The sequence below is a fragment of the Equus asinus genome, chromosome 9 (genome assembly GCF_041296235.1).
Source record: "Equus asinus isolate D_3611 breed Donkey chromosome 9, EquAss-T2T_v2, whole genome shotgun sequence".
NCBI classification, from domain to species: Eukaryota; Metazoa; Chordata; class Mammalia; order Perissodactyla; family Equidae; genus Equus; species Equus asinus.
The window spans coordinates 21,017,254-21,036,945 of record NC_091798.1 but is presented as its reverse complement, the minus strand read 5'-3'; the positions used below and the strand labels follow the sequence as shown (position 1 = coordinate 21,036,945).

At 38.3% G+C, this 19,692-nt stretch overlaps 1 protein-coding gene across 3 annotated transcripts in view; it reads right to left on the bottom strand.

Moving 5' to 3' along the window:
• Positions 1-221: 221 nt before the first annotated feature.
• The window catches only part of GABRB2 (gamma-aminobutyric acid type A receptor subunit beta2), a 249,935-nt gene continuing 230,464 nt past the window's right edge, over positions 222-19,692 (bottom strand). For all 3 annotated transcript variants that reach the window (XM_014842749.3, XM_044777706.2, XM_070517117.1), the window contains one exon: positions 222-6,251. In XM_014842749.3, the coding sequence (XP_014698235.1) occupies positions 5,904-6,251 (348 nt within the window). In that variant the 3' untranslated portion in view covers positions 222-5,903. The remainder of the gene's footprint in view (positions 6,252-19,692) is intronic.

Below are 19,692 nucleotides of genomic sequence, written 5' to 3'. Positions count from 1 at the left end.
ATCTTTGCTTTGCAGATAAGAAAACTGAGAATTAAAAAGATTCAGCAGCTGCACAATCATACACCTAATATGTGACGTGTCAATGCTCAAACTCAAGTCTGCCGGATATCAGGCCCCAAGTTTCCAGGCTTTTCACAAAAGCCATGATTCTGCAATCTAACTCATACTAATAGATTTAAAAAAAATATTCTGAACCCAAGGAAACCACATATACACACACATCCTTTTAAGTTTTATTTATATTTCTTAGTTCAAGAATTACACACTAGCCAACATTATTGTATATTTACATGCTGAAACTGGCTGTAATAAGTTTAAAGTCAAGAAAATAATTCTTATGTGCTATTCATTTATATTCCTCATTTGTTACGATCTCATGTATCCCAGAGATTTTAATAGTCCTGTTTTTAGAAAGACATGAAAATAGATGCAATGAAATCCACTTGTGTTTTGCATTTTCTAGCCATTGGAAAATGTGCATTATGTGCATATTAAGAAAGGCTACAAGGTCATTAGTAAGGCTGATAATCACTACATTGTGAAGAAACTAGAATATCACTTTTTATAAAAGGACAATTCAGAACTGTGCAGGGACAATATTCATAACAGAAGTATTTAAACACCCATGCAAATAAAAATACAAAATGTTATGGAATTTAAATTATTTGCAACTTTGTTTGAATGAATTATGTTTAAAATGACCATCATTGAACTCAAATTATTGAACTGAAAAGGGAAAACACAAGCTGATGGAACCATCAACTTGCTTCAGATGGTGCAAGGACATACACATGGGCATCAGATACTGGACATGTGACAGGAGAGAGACATTTGCTTTTGAAAGTTAAAAAAACACAGAGTTTTGTTTTCATCATTTTGGATCATATTATCTGTAACACAAAAGAACTTCACAAAGCAAATTAAAATCTGATGCCCAAATTTTGCATATATCTACAGAAATGTTTTACTTGAATTTCCAAATAACTAATAGATATTTGAGTGCTGTTTTTTTCTTAAATGGTTTCTTTAGAGCAGTATCTTAATCAGTAGTCTCTTGGCTCCTTACTATTTTTTTTTTTTTACAATATTCCTAGTGTATTTGGAAAATATTTTTTAAAGCTTTGGTGTGAAGCAGTGTCTTTTTTTTTTTCGATTTTCCCCTATTTTTCCTTTTTTCTTTCCTTTTTTCTTTTTTAATAATTCTGGAGTCTTTGGTTGAAAGGAACAATACTATCTAAGGATAAAATGCTATTATTAAAAAAAAGTCTTCTAGTATGTATTGTGTGTAACAAATTTCTGGAGCAAGTATGAATAATAAGCACTTCTATTTCTGTAGTGTCATCAATATAAACTTTTACTCTTTGAAAACTGAAATTTAAGTTACAGCCTTTGGTTTCTTGAACTCTGACATATAAAAAACCCCATCAAGTTATCAATGATCATTTCTGCTTTTCCAACTTGCCGTTTCTAAGGCTGTCTCTTGGTTGTTACATTGACTACACTAACATTACAGCGTTTCGCATGGAGAGGGCGAGAGTGGGAGTGAGTGAGTGGGCAGGTGAAAGAGTGTGTGTGTTTGAATGTGTGTATGTATGTGCGTGTGTATGTGGATATGTGTGTGAGTGTGTGATAGCAAATTGAAATTGAAACCCTTCTGTCTGGGATCCCAAACCATTTACGCAAAAGGGTGTTTAAATTACTCTGCTGGGGCACTGCAGTAAGTGTACTTAGTAAAAAATAAATAAAATTAAGAAAGAGAAAACTAAACAATTTGTATCTATCGACTATTCATTTACAGCATGTTGAATTATTTACATCATATTATAACACATTAACTTAAGCCATAAACAGAATTAGCACGTTGCCTTACCATAAAATACAAATTAGAAGTTAAAAATATTTAAGAAATCTGTTTTAATATTTACACACGCTCAGTGAAAGTTATGGTTGCTCACATTACATGTATTCTGTACACTTAGCAAAATGGCATGATCGCTACCGTTAAGAACATTTGCCCTAACCAACATGGTGGGGTTTAGTTTTTTTTTTCCTCCTCCTAGGAGGAATATATATATATATATATATATATTTATCATTTTCTGTTTTCTTAAGACATATTTGTTTTTAAATCACCAATGGACAATGTTATTTGTTTCCTTGAAAAAGAGAGCAGTAGACAAGCAATGTGAGAACTAGTTAATTTCCGATGTTCTGAGGTACAGTACTATTGTAGTGTCAAACTGTGCAATGGTTCATAGGAACTGTAGGCATTGATTTGCTGATAGAGAAATGCTCAGTACCCTGTATTACTTGTTTCAATTGTTGGTTGTCAAATTAAAAATATTCATACTCTGGTTTAATGAAGGAAATAAAACATATTAGCTTATTCCTTTTGTTTCCAACATATGAATGCATATATATATGTATGTATGTTTATATGGATCTATATATACACATATATACATGTAGATATGTTGTAAGACCTGTTATTTGTTGATTGTTTTGCTGTTTTTGTTGTTGAACATGAAGTTAGTCATAAAACTGGAACACAGTTACCTATAGAAAATGGAAATTGTCTTAGTCGCCAATTTAATGCAGGTCTTGCTTAAAATAAATATGATTCATTTCCTCATTACACATTCCACTGAACTTTCTCTATATTTTGTGCTTTTGTTAGCAGACAGATTTTTTTGTGTCCTAATGCTAGAATGTAAAGTCTTTTGATTCATAAACCATTTTTGTTATTATAATCTTTTTTACTTAGCGCTGCATTTGAAGAAATGAGAAGAGAAAAGGTCTAGATGGCACTGCTTAAGTCTTTTCCCCTGTTGTTAAATTGCAGTAGAAAGAATTGTAACATTCCTTATGCAAACACATGATTATGTTGCATGAGTTTTCAATTCTGAAAATGCATTTCATACCTACTAGAGTCATGTACAAGACATATATACAGGTTGAGATCAGAGATTTCATTTAGACTGTGCATTTTAGAGTCAGAATTTACCTATGAATTTCACAAGGATGAAAAAACACCTTAATTGCTGGCTATCTGGCTGTTTCATAATTAAAAGAAAAACTATACATATATGTATAAACTGATAGTAATACCATATCAGAATTGCCAAAACACACTTTTGTGGTCCTTAAATTTAACCACTGGCTATCAAGCTGACTGATCTTTGTGGGCTTTTGAGATCTAGCACCCCTCCCCAACCCTCCCCAGTTTGGTGACTACAATCCAATCCTACTACAGTAAAAATGTAGTTTCAGAATAAATTCTATATCTACTGTTCTCTCTGGGCAGGATGAGTCAGTTGTTTCTATCTACATGGTCATGAATGCCAATATGTGGATTTCGCTCCAGGGTATGTGTTCCAAGTTCCCACCTTTCTCCTTTTCCTAGTTTCTTTCTTATCACCAAGAGCAGAAATGAATCCCTGGTCATGTGCTTTTGAGGCTTATGATGTGAAGTTGCTTCTCTCCACTTTGATCTAAAGTTACTCTGTTGACTTCCCTGGACATCAAAATTTTGTTGTAACCATAAATGACAATATCAAGGATTTTTATGGCTTTTACAATAATTGCAAATAAGAGCCCACTTCTAGACTTGAGCTCTGCGTTGTCTCTAGAAAAGCCTTTCCAGAATGGCATTTTGGAGGTGTGCACCTGAGTTATCGATATGCTCCTTCCTGATATATGCTACTCAAACTTTAACCCCTGGCCACAAGGGGCAGGCACTTTCAGTAGTGTGATGCCCCCAAATGGTTGCCTAGGAGAAAGTGTGTCCCCGGAGAAACTTGAGGAATTGCTACTCTGTGCCCGTGGGCAGAACCTTGGTTGGATTCTGCCCAAAGATCACACTCAGAGGTGTTCAAGTGTACAATCAAAAAATAAGGGCCAGAGTTCCCTATGCTGGTGAAAAAAAATTCCATCCCATCTTGGGGCAAATTCAGAAAGCTGAATGCTAAAGTTTTTGTGTGGTTGTTATTCTCTGATGGTTGGAAGGTAAGGGCAGCAGGACTCCATCATACTCCAAGCTACTGAATCATCAAGGGAAGAAAACATACATTTTATTCACAGGCAGATACTGGCCTTGGCTACGATGCACAATTAGGAATGTTACTCCGAAAAGAGGTGTTTTTTTGTCTTGAAATAGAAATAGCAAAGTCATCCACCAAGAAAAAGTTCAATCAAATCAAACTTTAAGGAAAATTTAGCAATTCACTATTTTCTCCAAGAAAAGCAAAATATGAACCTCACATTGATAGAAATAAAATATATTAGCTTATTCTCTTTCCTGTCCAACATATGTATGCATACGTCCAATTAGTATAGAAAGAAACACAATGACATAATTTAAAGATAGAATAAAAAACAATACATAGTGCCTGCCTGATTATCAGTTATATGTTTTTCTGCAATATCAACTGAGGCTCATAACATTCATCACATTTAGGTGGCTTTGTTGTCGTCCTATTTTCCACTAGTTTCCATATTTTCTTCCATAGGCAGATTGCAACATACCCAATGAAAGGATCCTTAAAAAATCAAACTCAACAAACTCACAAACTAACTCTACTTGTGCATATAATCTTTGAAGTATTGTTTGCTATGAAAATACAAAGGTGAAGTTCACTGCAAAGAAGGAAATATAGTTCATGCAATCTCTCCAAAGCCTTACTTTATCTGTCTCCTAAGAATATAATCAGAATTTCAGAAGGAAGAAAAGCTGGAAAGAACTATTAATCCTTTAAAGAAATGAACAAATCCTTCTTTGAAAATATCCTATTAAATTCAGAAATAAACTTATAGGGAAATATTGCAGAGACAGCTGACATTGTTTGAGAAAAGCAACTGTTTGCTGGCTTTGTGTTCTCTATATATTTGCATGAGTCCCAATCTAACCTACATCTAAGACACTTCTAATTCTGCTAACTTTTCTATTTTGTGGTTAGCTTTTGGTTAGATAAACTATAAAAACCTCTGTATGTATGCTGTCAAAAGCTTGTGAGGTTGGACAAATTCTCTCTCGCTCTACCTTTTGCCACTGAACACAGTATGTATAGACCAGATGCTGTGTGGGACTGATAAGGGTCATGCTGCTCTCTTGCTTTAATTTTGCTACAACAGTCATTTCTGAATTTTCCACTCTGCTCTGGGTTGTTAGCTCTTACTTTAACCACCTAGGAAATAGCTTTTCAGAAAAATTTCTTTGGCTACCATGCATGATAATGTTCAGAAGTCTCCCCGTCTCTAAATGTCAAGAGAAGACATCATAGTTGATTCCCTGTGCTCAAGCAAAGACTGGTCAAATTGGTTTCCTGAGTCTCTGTTTTGACTCCCCCATCCTATTCGAATTACATGAGGACCTTCTAGAATCCAGTGGGAATTATCTTCCCATGGCACTAGTATCATCTTAGTAAGCCAGGCACAGACCATCTTCAGTAAGCACGTTTGCATGGCATTGCAGATAATGTTTCATAAGCACAGTGCTATCTCAACAGCATGCCAACCCTAGGAGTGAAGACGGGGAAGTATCTGGATATGATCACTTCTCAGTGAATTGTTTGAGAGTTATTGAGCCTTCTAAGAATATCTTCTAAATAATTACCCTTTGTAGATGGCCGCATACTAAGAAGATAAAGTGGAACATTCAGGCTCAATCTTGCCAGCATGTGTACAAATCACTTTCATTTTAACTGGAAAACCACAAGGACCTTAGTGTATTCACTACTTAGCAGAAGCAACCCAAATGGTATGAAGTGGACCACAGGATAGGCCAGCAACTAAGGTATTTTAGCATCACTTTTGTCCTGGATTGATGTGTTTTCCAAGTCCTACATCAGGTTGTACAACTGGTTTGAGGAGGAATCTAGTCCTTGCTTCCCAGGGGAGGCTATGTTTTAGTTCACATAATAAAGCCAATAGACGATGTTGAAGAAGGAAAAAACCACTGGGAAGAAAATGCGGGACCACCGATCTATGGCATTCACATCAGTCAAGTCGGGGATGGTGATTTTCAGCTGGGAGGCGCGTCTCCTCAGGCGACTTTTCTTTTGTGCCACGTGTCGTTCCAGGGCATTTCGGCCAAAACTATGCCTGGGCAACCCAGCTTTCCGATACTGGATGCTGGAGGCATCATAGGCCAGCATTGTGCTCCTGGGGTCTCCAAGTCCCATCACAGCCTCAGATGTGGCCATTTCGTTTTTTATTTCAAGAGTGCTCAGTAAGATGTTCTCATGGGGGTCCATCTGCAAGGGAGAGGAATCAAATAAGACAATCAAAACAATAAGCCTTTATTGTGCTTATTCTACGAGGCATTAGGATATATAGTTTAGGTAGTATTTATCATAGTGGTTAAGAGAACAGGCTTTGTGGTTACATTATCTAATTTTGAATTGTGGCTCTGCCACTATAAGCTTATATGAGTTTCAGATTCTTCATCTATTGAATGGTATTGCTATAATGATTGCTGTAGTGATGTAATGATCTAACAGACTGTTACCAGTACTATTTTCATTATTTCTACTTAGGGCACGCAGAGAAATAGAAGGCATGACACACTTTAAAGAATCTACAGTCTTGATAAGAAAACATAAAAAGTGAAACTGTACTAGGTATGAAATAGTATTAGGGGATTAACTACTGAATTGTGCTCACAATAGTAGCCTAATTACAGATGAATTCATGATAAAGCCAGAACTAAAAACAGTGGTAACTTTTATTAACCACTTGCTATATACCACAGAAACATTTTTGTACAACTTCATTTAATGGATACTTCTTAACACCCACAGTCACATGAAGTCTTCTTAGATATACAGTGTCAATATAAATAGGGTAAAGGAAGACTTTTGAACAATGGAAATGCGGGCAACGTGTGGCTAGCCAAAATGCAAGGAACTTGAAAATAACAGCTGGACAGACTGTGGGTGGTGGAGGGGTGAGTGGGGTGAGGACAAACTTGAGAGGGAAGGGAAGGAGGCGGGATTTGAGAAGAGAGTCAGCCCAGAGTTGTCCATACTGAGTTGAATTCTGGGCCCAGGGAGTGCAATCAAGGTTGCTATTCAGAGAGGGTGACCCTTTTGCTCTTGAATGATTTCTTCTAGGCAAAGCTAAAAGTAAAAGATGAATACTGATGCTGTGATTCTCAAGGATTAAATGATTATGTAATGTTTTTTGTTTTGTTAAGAAGGGAAGATCTGTGTCTTATTTTTAAGAGGCCTCAATTACTAGAGATAATAAAACCTAGGCACAACATGCTATTATTAATAACAGTCTGTTTATTTTGGTAAAGACTCAGGATATACCAAGTGCTAATAAAATTTTAGAAATTATAAAACAAGGGAAAAATGACCAATTATAGGTGCCGATGATATATGGAAGCAAAGGATATAACCAAATATTTAATTGGAAGATACAATGCTCTAAGCTTCATGAATAATGCAGAAGGCAAAAAGAATGTTGCCAAGATTATATACTAACAATTAGCTTTCAAATGTGGTTTAATGACCCTGTATTATAAATTCAAATCTAAAATCTCTTGAAAAATAAAAGCTATAAAATACACTAGGGCATAATAATTGACCAATTAATCTCTGTCCCCTGATCAGACATTCTGTATGTTTGGTTTATGGTAGCATTTTGTTTAGTGGAAATATTAAACAAATATATCCTCTAGGTTAACTTCAAAAGTTTATAATACTTGGAAACTAAATCCAAAAAATACTGAAACACTTCTGTCAAGGAAAAGAGAAGTAATGGCTTTAATGATGGGTTCATTGGCCCTAGACAGGGAAACGAATATTTAAAGGTGCATACAATGTGCCAGTGCAGAAACTATCTGACTGAATGCTCACACCATCCTTGAAAAGGAATTCTTTTCCTAGGTTATAGGTGTCAGCATTCACCAACTTTCCCACAGCCACATTGTTACTAAATGGTGGAGCTGGAATTCAATCCTTGATCATTAGAATCTTAAGCTTGGGGGAGCAGGGGTGTGGTTTTCCAACACTCAAAGAAAACAAAGCTGATGGAAATGGGAAACCTAGCACCGTTTGTTGTTATTTCAGATAAAATGCTTATTTTCTCTTCTTTTCTGGGCTATTAACTCTTATTTTAACTACCTTGGAAATAGTTTTATAGCAAAATTTCTTTGGCTGCTATGCATGATGATGTCTAGGAGTCTCCCCTCTCTAAGCACCAGGATATTTTCTTTTCTATTGAGCGACTGTGATAAGAACAGTTACGCATATGCACCAGACTGGACTGAATTAAAAATATAAACCAATAAGAAGAGTCATAATAAAAATAATGAGAGCAGTGGACTATTATTAAGGGAAACTTGTTCTACGTTTAGAACAAATGATCCTTAGATAATTCATTTAATCTTAGTGGGTTTCTGTTTCATTATCCATGAAATTCAAGATTGGTTAGATAATTCCACAAGCCCTATTATTTATATTTTTTTCATTCACAAATTTAAAAAATGTATTTCTTGAACACCACTGTGTGTCTGGCACTGTGTCAAGTATCATAGTTTCAGGGGTGAGGAAGATAGTGTTGCTGCTTGTTCCCAAGGCAGTAACAGCCTCCAGAAAAAATATTGGATTTGGAGTCAAAAGATTAGAGTTCTGGCTCTTCCATTTATTATTTTTGACCTTGGAAAAATTATTTAATCCCCCTGATTCTAGGTTTCTGCAACGGTGTTGGGGCCTAAGAATGGCGTTTGGGGAGATTAACTGAGGTAGACTTCGTGGGAAGAAACTGGGAAACCTTAGCACAATGCAAAGTTGATTGTTACGACCCGCCATGAGTGCAGTAGGATACGTGCAGGCTCCAGTAAGGTGGGGAAACACAATAAACAGCTATGCCGCAAAGAAAAGCAAGTATGTTGCCCTTGCAGTGCTTCTGGAATACATATGGGTGATGGGCTTTCTGTGGGTAAACACTACTGGAGATCCTCATGGGCTGAAGAGGGAGGGTGGTGGGGGGAGGTGAGGTGTATGGAACACCTGTATCAATTTATGAAGTGCTATCTTCGGGGTCCATCATATTACATTAGAAGACTTTGACTTCAAAATATGACTGCTTGTATGGTCAATAAACAAATTAACCTGAATAAATAAAAAAAAATCTTACCCATAATTATGGAACTGTGAGGTGGGGAGGGATAAATTACAACCATCTTCATTTCTAATTTATCTCCCAATTAACAGAAATACAGAGGAGGCTCAAGCAGGTTGGAGTTTATTAGGCTGCAAGTCAGAGAAGCTCTGAGATACTGCTCCAATTACCCCATCTTGTCTTTCTTTGAAGAACAAGTTTTCTCCACTATTTTCTCATGTCCTCAATAAAGCCAACCTTTTTCATTCACCTCCTCAGAGATTAGCTGAATCCCTCTCCTGACATCACACCCCAGAAACCATTTACTCCACTCTGTCTGGGATCAGCAGTTCTGAGGGTTTTTTGGAGGTCTGCAATAGTTGCTTAATCAACACCTGGAACTGTGTCTGTTTTCTATTAGAAGGAGGGATGGTTAGAGTGCAGTGTTTCCAAGTTCTGATTCTGGACTTAGACAATCCAGGCTTTGAGTCCGGATTGAGCCACTCATTAGCTTTGAGACTTTGGGCAAATCATCCAACCTCTCTGAGTTCAGTTTTCTTATATGTAACATGGGAGAAAATACTAATACCAGTCTCCTCGGTCTGGTTGAGAGGATTAAATAGGACAACGCATGCAAAGCACTTAGCCCAGCTTTGCACATAGTAAGCACTCAAAATATCATGACTTATCTTGCTATAAAAAGCAATAAATATTCATTAAACGAATAAATTTTATCTTCTACTTCCACTTTTTAACGAGATGGACTGCATAAACAAACTAGAATTTTGAATTCATCACATTACTTAATTTTGCTTTGACTAGTAGCTTCTTTAAAGTGCTGAGAACAATGCTTAGTATGTAGTAAACACTTTATTTGCTATAATACAGTTAAATTTATTAAGTATAATAAGTAAGTCTAGGCTGAGTTACTTCTGGATGCTGAGGTGAGACGAACAGAAGCTGCTCTTCATTTCATTCATGGAGAGGGAAACCAGGTTCATGGGTTCACAGAACCTATGAGCATCCTCCTAATCTCCAAGGAAAACAGCCCTGAGGCCAAGGTCAAAGAGGGAGATATCTCCAGTGCTAGCGTGGCAGAGGAGGAAGGGCCTGGTTTGTCTTTCCTTGTGACTCCTTGACATTCCACTATCATACCTGTCATTAGGATCACTGTTTAATAACTGTCTGCCCCACCAGACTATACTTTTTGGTAAGGGTAGAAACAAGGTCTGCCTCATTCATTGTTGTATGCCCAAGCACTTCACATGGTGCCTGGCACATAGTAGGTGCTCATAAATAAGTGCTGATGGGATGGAATTAATTTTGTGGCTCTTAGTAACTCAACCTCTTGGATTTAATTTGCAATGGCAGTCTAAAGATTGGAACTGCATGGGTCTACCTCTTGAGTTCCTTTCCTGCTCTAAGGCTTCTGCCTCTATTCATAAGGTTTCTTGCTAGAGCAGTACCCTCAAGTGCCTGAGATCTGGAAACAGCATTTCCCATGGTGCCCTGTACCACTTACATGACAGATGCCCCACTCTTACTCCAGAGAAGGGAACTCAGTGAGTAGCAACTAGAAGCCAGGACTAAGAATTTGCATACTGACCTCTTTCAGTTATCCCAGGAGCCCTTTGGGGCAGGTACTGATCTCATGCTCAGAAAATAAGGCACAGGGAGGTTAAGAAATGCAATATAAGTTTACACAGTGAATAGGCGGCAGAGCAAGAATGAGAATCAGGTGTCTTTCACTGTGCCGTGCTGAGGCGCAGCGGCAGCCCCAAACTCCTGCAGCACTCTACAGCTCATAAATGAAGACCCTTTCAGTGCATGGCAGAGGCAGTCATCCAGAGGCTTGCAAAATTTTGCTTAATGAGGAGTGCATAAAAGTGTTTGGATTTACATATGTCACTGAAGATGAGAGCTAACATAAAGTTCTGTTAACTGCAACACTTTCAAGTAAGTAGAGTAGACATCTGTGGTTTGACTGTTCATCAGCCACACCAGTGACAATTTCTGTCTGGGGAACCACCACATTCTAACTCTTAGTTTCTGTGCTTCTAGTGTGGCTGTAAGCCAATCAGAGCAATCGCGACACAGTGATTGGTTCAGTGATGGGCATAAGACCTTTGCGGAGGCAACAGCATGTCACGAGCCTTCAGATGGGCATATGCGAATGAGGGCTAAAACTTTTGCACTGCATCTGCACCGAGAAGTATGTGGCCCTGAATCTACTGCGGTGCCTCAGCTTCAAGAGATCTTAACTTGAAAAGGAGCCAACATAGGGAGAAGGAGAATCGGTGACCCGATGACACTGTCTCTACCTGGACATGCCTGACTTGCTGATGCTAAGCAAGATAACACATGCCTTTCCTCCCTCCCTCCCGCCTCTCTCTCTCTCTCTCTCTCTCTTAAGCCAGCGTAAGTTGGGTTTTCTGTTACTTGAGACCCAAAAAATTATCAGATACAATTTATCTCCTTTAAGGGTTTCAACAATCCTGTAACATAGGCAGGGCAGGAAAGGAGTTAGAGGCATTTCACCTGTCATAAAAAATTTTTATAACTCAAATTAGAACTAAGGAAATTGCTAGAGTGATAGAATCTTCAGTATGCAGACCAGTGTTGGGTTTCAGTTCTCCTGACTGGGACCTAAGCACCCAGAAGCTGCTAGGTTTGAGTGTCTGGCTGTTCAGCTGGCTGCACTTTCCTTTTTTGCCCTTGTCTTGTTTATTACTACTCTTTTCCTTTCAAAGGAAGTGAACTGTGTTGGGAGCAAAGGTCAAGGGCAAAGACAATAGAGGAGACTAATAGGGTCTTTTGTATGTGTTTCAAATGGTAAATGGGGAAAGACCTTTTAATTTATGTTTAACTTGTAATAGTAAACTACCCTTAGAGTTTATTTATTTTTAATATCTTTCATTGTTTAAATAAAAGAAAAATGACTTTTTATTATAAATGTGAAATTGAATAGCAACTATCCTTCTTTTTTCCCATTTGAAATATTCATTTTTGTAAGGTGATTTTTGATAATAGGTTTTTGGGGGGACATAGCTATTGCACCATAACAGATCAGGCTGTATTACAGGTAGGAAACTGAAGCTCAGAAAAATGAAATGACTTAATTAAACTTCTACTACTACTTGGTAATAGAACAGTATAAAAATTCTGCGCCTTTAATGATTATCTCACTGCAACAATATTCCATGCTGCCTCTAGCATGTCTTAAAGTCAACCAAGGAAGTCTGACTCAGGTAGTGGCTTGGTGGGTAGTATAGTCTATTTCAGTGGTTCCCAAACTTGAGCTGGCATCAGAATCCCCTGGAGGCCTTGTTGAAACACAGATCTCTGGTCCCCACTTCCAGAGTCCCTCCATCAGTAAGTCTGGAATGAGGCTCAATAATCTGCATTTCTAACAAGTTCCCAGGTGATGCTGGTCTGGGGTTAACACTTGGAAAACTATCAGTCTATTGGAGAAGAGCATGACTTCAAATAAAGAAGCAGCAGGGCCTTGAGAAACAAAGAACAAGCTGAAGGTTCTGACCACAGTCCACACCACCAAGCTGCAAAGCAGCTTTCGGAGAGAGAAAAGAACATATAAGTTCCATTTATTGTTTACTGGAGATAGGCATTGTATTAAGGGCTTCACGCAACTGTAATATTTAACCTTGACAATGACTCAATGAGGGAGTTATTATTAATAGCCTCATTTTTAAAATGAGGAGATTGAGAATTAAGGACATTTAGTGATTGGCCCAGAGTTGCACACGTGTAAGTAGTGCAGCTGGCACTTAGTCTGTTTGTTCCAAGGTTCCTGCTTCTAATCACTAAACTATACAGTTGTGTCTCTCAAGACTTTCTCCAACCTTGAGTTCTGTCTTGGAATGCCTTCTCTGCATCAGGCTGTACTTAGGTGATGAAATTTCAGAAAATGGAAGGAATAGCAATTGTCAAGTGAATTTAGCTGATCTTTGAAATTGGGTCTTCACACCAACCTTCCCAGACTTGCCCAAGTGGATTTCCCAATTGTCTGTCTCTTTACTTGAGCCGGGGAGACATAGGAGAAAGCACTAATGGTCCTTTTTTGATTAGGACATCAACAAGAGAATTTCCCTTTGACTAATCAGAAAGACCATGTGGCAATCTCTACTGCCCTGGAAAACATATCAAAATACTTTTCAAATTTTTCTGTCTTGGCATTTTCACCTATTCAAACAGTAATGAGAATTTTGTTGATAGCAGTTATGACAAGAGAGAGAAGGAAGCAAAAGTAAATGAAGGGAAACAGAGGGAAGGGATAGACTAGGGAGTAAATTGTCATTCTCTGTAGATAAACTGCCTTTAAAAGGAACTCTGCTTTAGTCCAAGGCCTTGCTTTAGTCCAAGGGTCTACACTATTTGCTTTCTAGTCTCAAATTTTAACTCACAAGTGTCTGATCCTGACAGCAAGGGCTTTTGGAGAGGCCCTATGAAGCAGGACAATACCAATAAAGAAAGTCTCCTGTTTCCCATTCAACAATCCACTTTTGAAATTATGCTTTACTTGGAGTTATTGTGCTTATCAATCAAGAATGAAGTGTTTGGGGCCGGCCCCATGGCCAAGTGGTTAAGTTCGCGTGCTCCACGTGCTACAGTGGCCCAGGGTTTCGCTGGTTCAGATCCTGGGCACGGACATGGCACCACTCATCAGGCCACATTGAGGTGGCATCCCACACACCACAACTAGAAGGACCCACAACTAGAATATACAACTATGTACTGGGGGGATTTGGGGAGAAAAAGCAGAAAGCAAAAAAAAAAATAAGATTGGCAACAGTTGTTAGCTCAGGTGCCAATCTTTAAAAAAAAACAAGAATTAAATGTTGAAATTTTGGGAAACAGATTTATTTGCACTAGTATTCCAGAGCCTCCTATGAATGACCCTTCGCGAATGAGGGCAGTTCACACACCGGTCGAATCAGCTGCTCTGTTAGGTAGAGGGATGGACTTCTCCGCTGACTTGAGTTATTTTCCAGACTGACCCATGCACTGATGTTTCTACTCTGGCAAATTCATGTAAAACATTTCGATCAATTCTTCCCATTCCCCATCTCAACATTTTTCCCAACAAGAACAGAAAGATGCTTGGTTAGCAGAGCTCCATTTTGCCTAAAAGCTATTGCATTGAACAACGAAGAGTGGGCCTTATTTTTATACAATAATTCATTAATTCCAGGTCTGGTTTCTGGTTTGCTACCTCTTTTCCTGCCCCTTTCTCAGTGATAGGTGTATGCCCTGGAGGGATGTCCTTGTCCTATAGTCATATACATGTGTAGAAAAACAAATCACATCCCTCAGTGACCCAGGAACATCACATGCTTACCTTGGTAAGGGAGAATGACACTATCTTAAATCCCAGTTCACCACTCATATCAAGAGAAGAGTGAGAAATTGCAAAAATCCAAGAAATCCTGACTCTGCAGTTTCCAATTACTGTGACTAGTGTGTGGATAGGAGATCTTGTTTGATCTTCCATGAAATGACATTGTGACCTGAGTAACTTGAAATGCTACGGCAATGAACTGTTAACCACCTGGGAATACCCCAAGTGCTCTTTCCAAAGGAAAAACACTCTGAAACTACCTAGCATGAACTCAGTCTTCTAAGATGTGAGAGAAAGTTCACCCAAATAGAAGATGAAATAGAGCTGCTGGAAAGATCAAGAAAAGGCCACCATCTTTGACTTTTCGAATCCCTCCACCAAAGTAAATGGAGCAATAGTAGCCAAATATGGAGTTTAGAATTGAAACATAAATATATGAGAATAATGCTGAAATATCCAGGTAGTTGCAGGAGGATGGTCATTTTTAATAAAAACTACTAGGAAAAAAAAGGGCTGAGATTATTTCTACTCTTTTTTGCTTCTGTTATGTTATTGTAAGGGCTTGCAATCTCACAACCATATTATGAGGATGGAATTAGTACTGTCAGCATTTTGTAAACAGGCCTTCCCATCAAAATCCATTAGTTCATAGGTGGCTGGAAGCTAGTTAAGTGGTAAAACAATCATTTAAATTTGTGTTTGCAGGTTCAAACCTTCAACTCCATCTACTAAATATTTTCCCCATGGGGTGAAATACTAACAAAGTGGACATAGGTGTCTCTAAGATATGGGCCACCTCGTTGTTTTGATTTTCAATTTTTAAATTCTCTTAGGTAGATCGCATGAGTGCGTACCTCAAGGTTTCCTTAGTAAACTGATTCCTTGTTAAGGAACCACATTAATGAATTTGTTCTTTTTGTATCAGTGACCTCTGTGACCCTGCTCTATAGTCATCAGAGGTGAAGAGAGTCTGCTTCACATACACACAAAATAATCCATGTGTCCAGGTGGGGGATTCACCTGAGCTTGGTGGGGTTTTAAGTTATTGTTTCAAGTGATAGTGAAGTTTTTAGAGGAAGTAACAGGTAGGACTCAGGAGCTGAAAGAGAGGAGTAATATTTTTCTCTCCAAAGGACCCCAGAAGATAAGCTTTTATGAAAGTTATGATTAATACGGGAACATTAGTGAGAACACGTTAACAACTATGAGCTGGCCAGTGAGCTGATACTCCTGCTCTTTTTGGTCCTCATCTGGGTCCCCGCCCCTTGCAACACGCACAAGCAGAGTGGAAAGAATACAGACTTCAGAGATGAGAGCCGGTTCTAATTCCAGCTTACTCTGGCCTCAGTGTTCTTCATCTAGAAAATCTAGGTGGATAGGGGAGCTTTGGCTAACTCCCTCCACCAAGTTCGATCCTTTTGCTATGACCTCACTGAACTCTTATTTCCCACCTAATGGCTAACGTGGACGGGGACGGCATCCTGCTATTTATGCATCCCTAAGGCTGACCACTGCAGTCGGTACGAAGCAAGCATTCAAAATGGAATTTGCTAAATTGAATTACTACAGGGTTAAACTAAGTCCAGGATCACACATTCAAAGATGGCTTGGGAAATTGCGTAAAAGCGTGAAGCAGGTGTAATGGAGAATAGGAAGAATTTGGCTCCGTAGTGAACTAGACTGAAAAACCCAGCCCTGCCTGAGGGACATTTAAATTCACATTTTTAAACATCACTATGGTGGTCTAAATCACATCTAAGAATTCACCCTACAGGCTGCTGCATCAACTTTCTTTTAGATTTAACTTATAAAAAGCTTGCTTTTCAGTTCCATTTAATCTACAATTACCAATGGCTTTTTTTTTTTAATGTATGGCATAACGCAGGATTGATGGATAAGGAAAATTGACCTAGCAAAAATCCTGTTGTCTTGGATCTCTCTTGTAAACTGATCCTGATCTGGTACTAGCATTTGTTTTCCCAACCGCGTGGGACCTTGCTGTGGCAGATTCTGCAGTCTCTCTTTGTGCTTGAACTTCCTAATTAGCCTTCCTAATTTTTTGTGGCTTCATCTCTTCCATTCTTTTTACTTTCACAGAATCAAATTCAATTCTTTTTGAAAATGATTCCTTTATATATATGTGTTAACTTATGTGGAATTCATTAAGAATAATACTTAAACTACTGATCACTGATTTTTGAAAATAATATTTGGATTGAATTGGAAGGATGAATGCTAAACTTGAAGCAAAGGAGGATACATTCATATTGCTACACTTAATAATAAAAGTATAATAAAATACATGATGAATTGACTAATTTCTTTTAGAAGGTTGGTAGAATTCTTTCTGGCTTCCTCTTCTTAATTTAATAAAGTACAAGCTACTAGTTTCAATTAAAGTTGAGAGTCAGAAGTCATTTTAAACATATGGGAAAAAAATAAGAGATTAGGATCATATTAAAATCTCCTGAAGGAGGAAAAAATGAAGGGAACTCTATTTACAATCTATTAAGTTTATGGAGGTTTCTTTCATTAAAAGAAGAGATTCGCCTTAAATTATTACAGATCCTCAGGATGTGTGGGATGGAGCCGGATTTTATAATGAGCTTACCTAAGCCTAAAGTCCTATTTTGACAAATTTCAGAGAGGTAGATGTGAGAATATGTCTACCCAATCCTGATAACTCAAAGAAGTTTTAACACCTGGGAGCTGACATCCTGAGAGGTGAAGGTTTGTTCTAGTTCAGTTTCATCTGAGTTATTGACTCAAGTCCCAAGCTGGAGAGAGACATTTGAACTAATCATTTCATTAGCTGGTTCATACAACTTAAAGTATTATGGGTGATGACTCGCTAAAGATGTTTATATACTATATAACTAGAAATTCACTATTTCCCAATCCATTTTTAAATACTACCACAGGACATTTGTTTTGGTTTCTTTGCACAAGGCTGAAAACATTCCAGTCAAGTGTTTCCAATGTGCTGGGGTAGAGGGAAGGGAAGAAAGGATAACCTTTAGCAGAAGAGGAGCTACGTTCTCCCCCTGGGGCTTACACAGATTGTCAAAGGTGATGACAGCACACATCGCTAAGAGGGAAATGGAGGGCTTTTCCAGCCACATACCCCTCCTCTTCATTATCTTCCAAAGCCCAGGACAGTGAATAATAAATGTGGCAGTTGATCAGGTCAAATTTCAAGACTTACTGGCAGGTCATGATTGACTTAAAGGTTGTGATCCAAATCATCCCAGGTCATTGGGAGACTCATGGTTTCCTCTTGGTCTTGGGTTTTGAAACTGAATCCAATCTTGTCCCATAAGCTAATGAGGAGGGCTTTAGACACACAGAACCACCCATTGCCTCAATTCTGGGTCAGAGAAAAATTACAATTTGCTTCTAGCTTTAGCTAGAAGACAAGAAGCCAAGATTTGGTTTTTGTCCTCCTTAAGTGAGGCGCTAAAGTTTTAATACATCTAAAAATCTGACAATTCCTTCCTTCTGGAAGATATTGACTCAAAAAGAGAATTTCTCAGTCAACAGACTTCAAAAAAACTCCATCTAGATTATAATCAGATACACTCACATGTATCAGAGACACTTAGTCCTTCTACAGAACCTTGCCCACTGCCTCCTATTGTTTTTCATTTAATTTGACTAAGAAGCCAGCAAACTGACCTAATGCAAACCATATGGGCAGGACTCTTGTGAACGTGTAACAAAAGGGTAACAGAAAGAAGCAGCACATTCAACTCCATAGAGATGCAGGGAACATAGCCAATGACCTTTGCTTCTATGGATTCAGAGTTTAGTTTGGTTCTTGAATGGCAGGGGGCACGAGGGTGGTGCTGAAATGGATCTTTTGAACAGAAGTGAGCTGGATGGGGAGGGTACATGGATTCACATTAATTACTGAGTCCTGTGAGTGGGAGTTTAGACACATGTTTAGTACTAACTAGCCCTGGGTCTAGTAGTTGTGCTTAAAAAAATGCACTGGTAAAAATGGAATCAGCAGTAATTTAAAAGAATGGTATAGTCAAAATAGCAAAGTTTATACAACAAAGACAAAATAACTGATGCTAAGGGCAGTGTGATTATAACAAACATAAATGGCAAATAACTAATTACAACAATAAAAGGATGTATAAGCTCCAGACAATTTCTTAATAGAACATTACTGATACTGAATAATATATCCCCATTTGAATAGGACCAAGGAATTTCTAACAATTGCTTCATCAACTAATTGGAAGCAGGAGGGTCTCTACTCATCCTTCCTTACTCTTATCCATCCTTCATCTTTCAGATCTCAGTTCAAATGTTCCTTCCATCGGGGAGTGTTCATGATCCTACTTTACTACATCAGGGCCCCTGATATCTGATCTCCTAGCAACATAGATGCTTCCTCACTGCTCTTATTTCAATTATAGCTATATGTTATTTCTATAGATATTTGTTTAAGGGGTATCTTGCCTTTGGGATGTGGTCTTTGTGAGGGCAAGGAGCATGTTTTCTAGGGACTCAAAAAGTATTGGTTGAATTAGCAGATAACACCATTAGTCAATATTTAGTCAATATTAATCAATATTTAGTGGGCATGACTACAATGTTCCAGCACAGTTATAAGCACTCTGTGTGCATTACTGCATCTTTTCCTCACCACAATCCTTTGTGGTAGGTGCTCTGATTAACTCTCACTTCATAGATGAGCAAGCTGAGGCTCTGAAAAATTGTCACTTGCTAAAAGTAACACAATGAGCAAATAAGCGATCTGAGATTTGAACCCATACAGTTTTATTTCAGAGCCAACATTTGTAAGATTGATGCTACACTAGGACCTATTATATGTCTCCTTGTAAGAGTGAAATTCTTTATTGTTTTGAGGGGAAGATATTTATGGAATATGGACCTACACCATGCCACTAGAGGAACAGTGACAAGAACAGGGGGCAGGAACAGTGGGCAGGTCAGAGATAATGGCCTGAGCACAGAGAGGGGGAGGATAAAGGTGTCCCTGGGCCTTCATAAGGGTAGAGTCAGAGGGAACACACACCTATCAGGCCTGGGGTAAGGAAGAGGGGAAATATATGGGAGCCCCCTAGGCTACACAACCTTCTGCTCAGTAAGTGCCAAGGCAGACAACTTGAGAGAACTTATCTTTTCCCTCTGGACTCTTCCTTATAATTTTGGTTTGACTGCATTTTATGAAAAGCCATTTTGTGAAATGAGAGGTT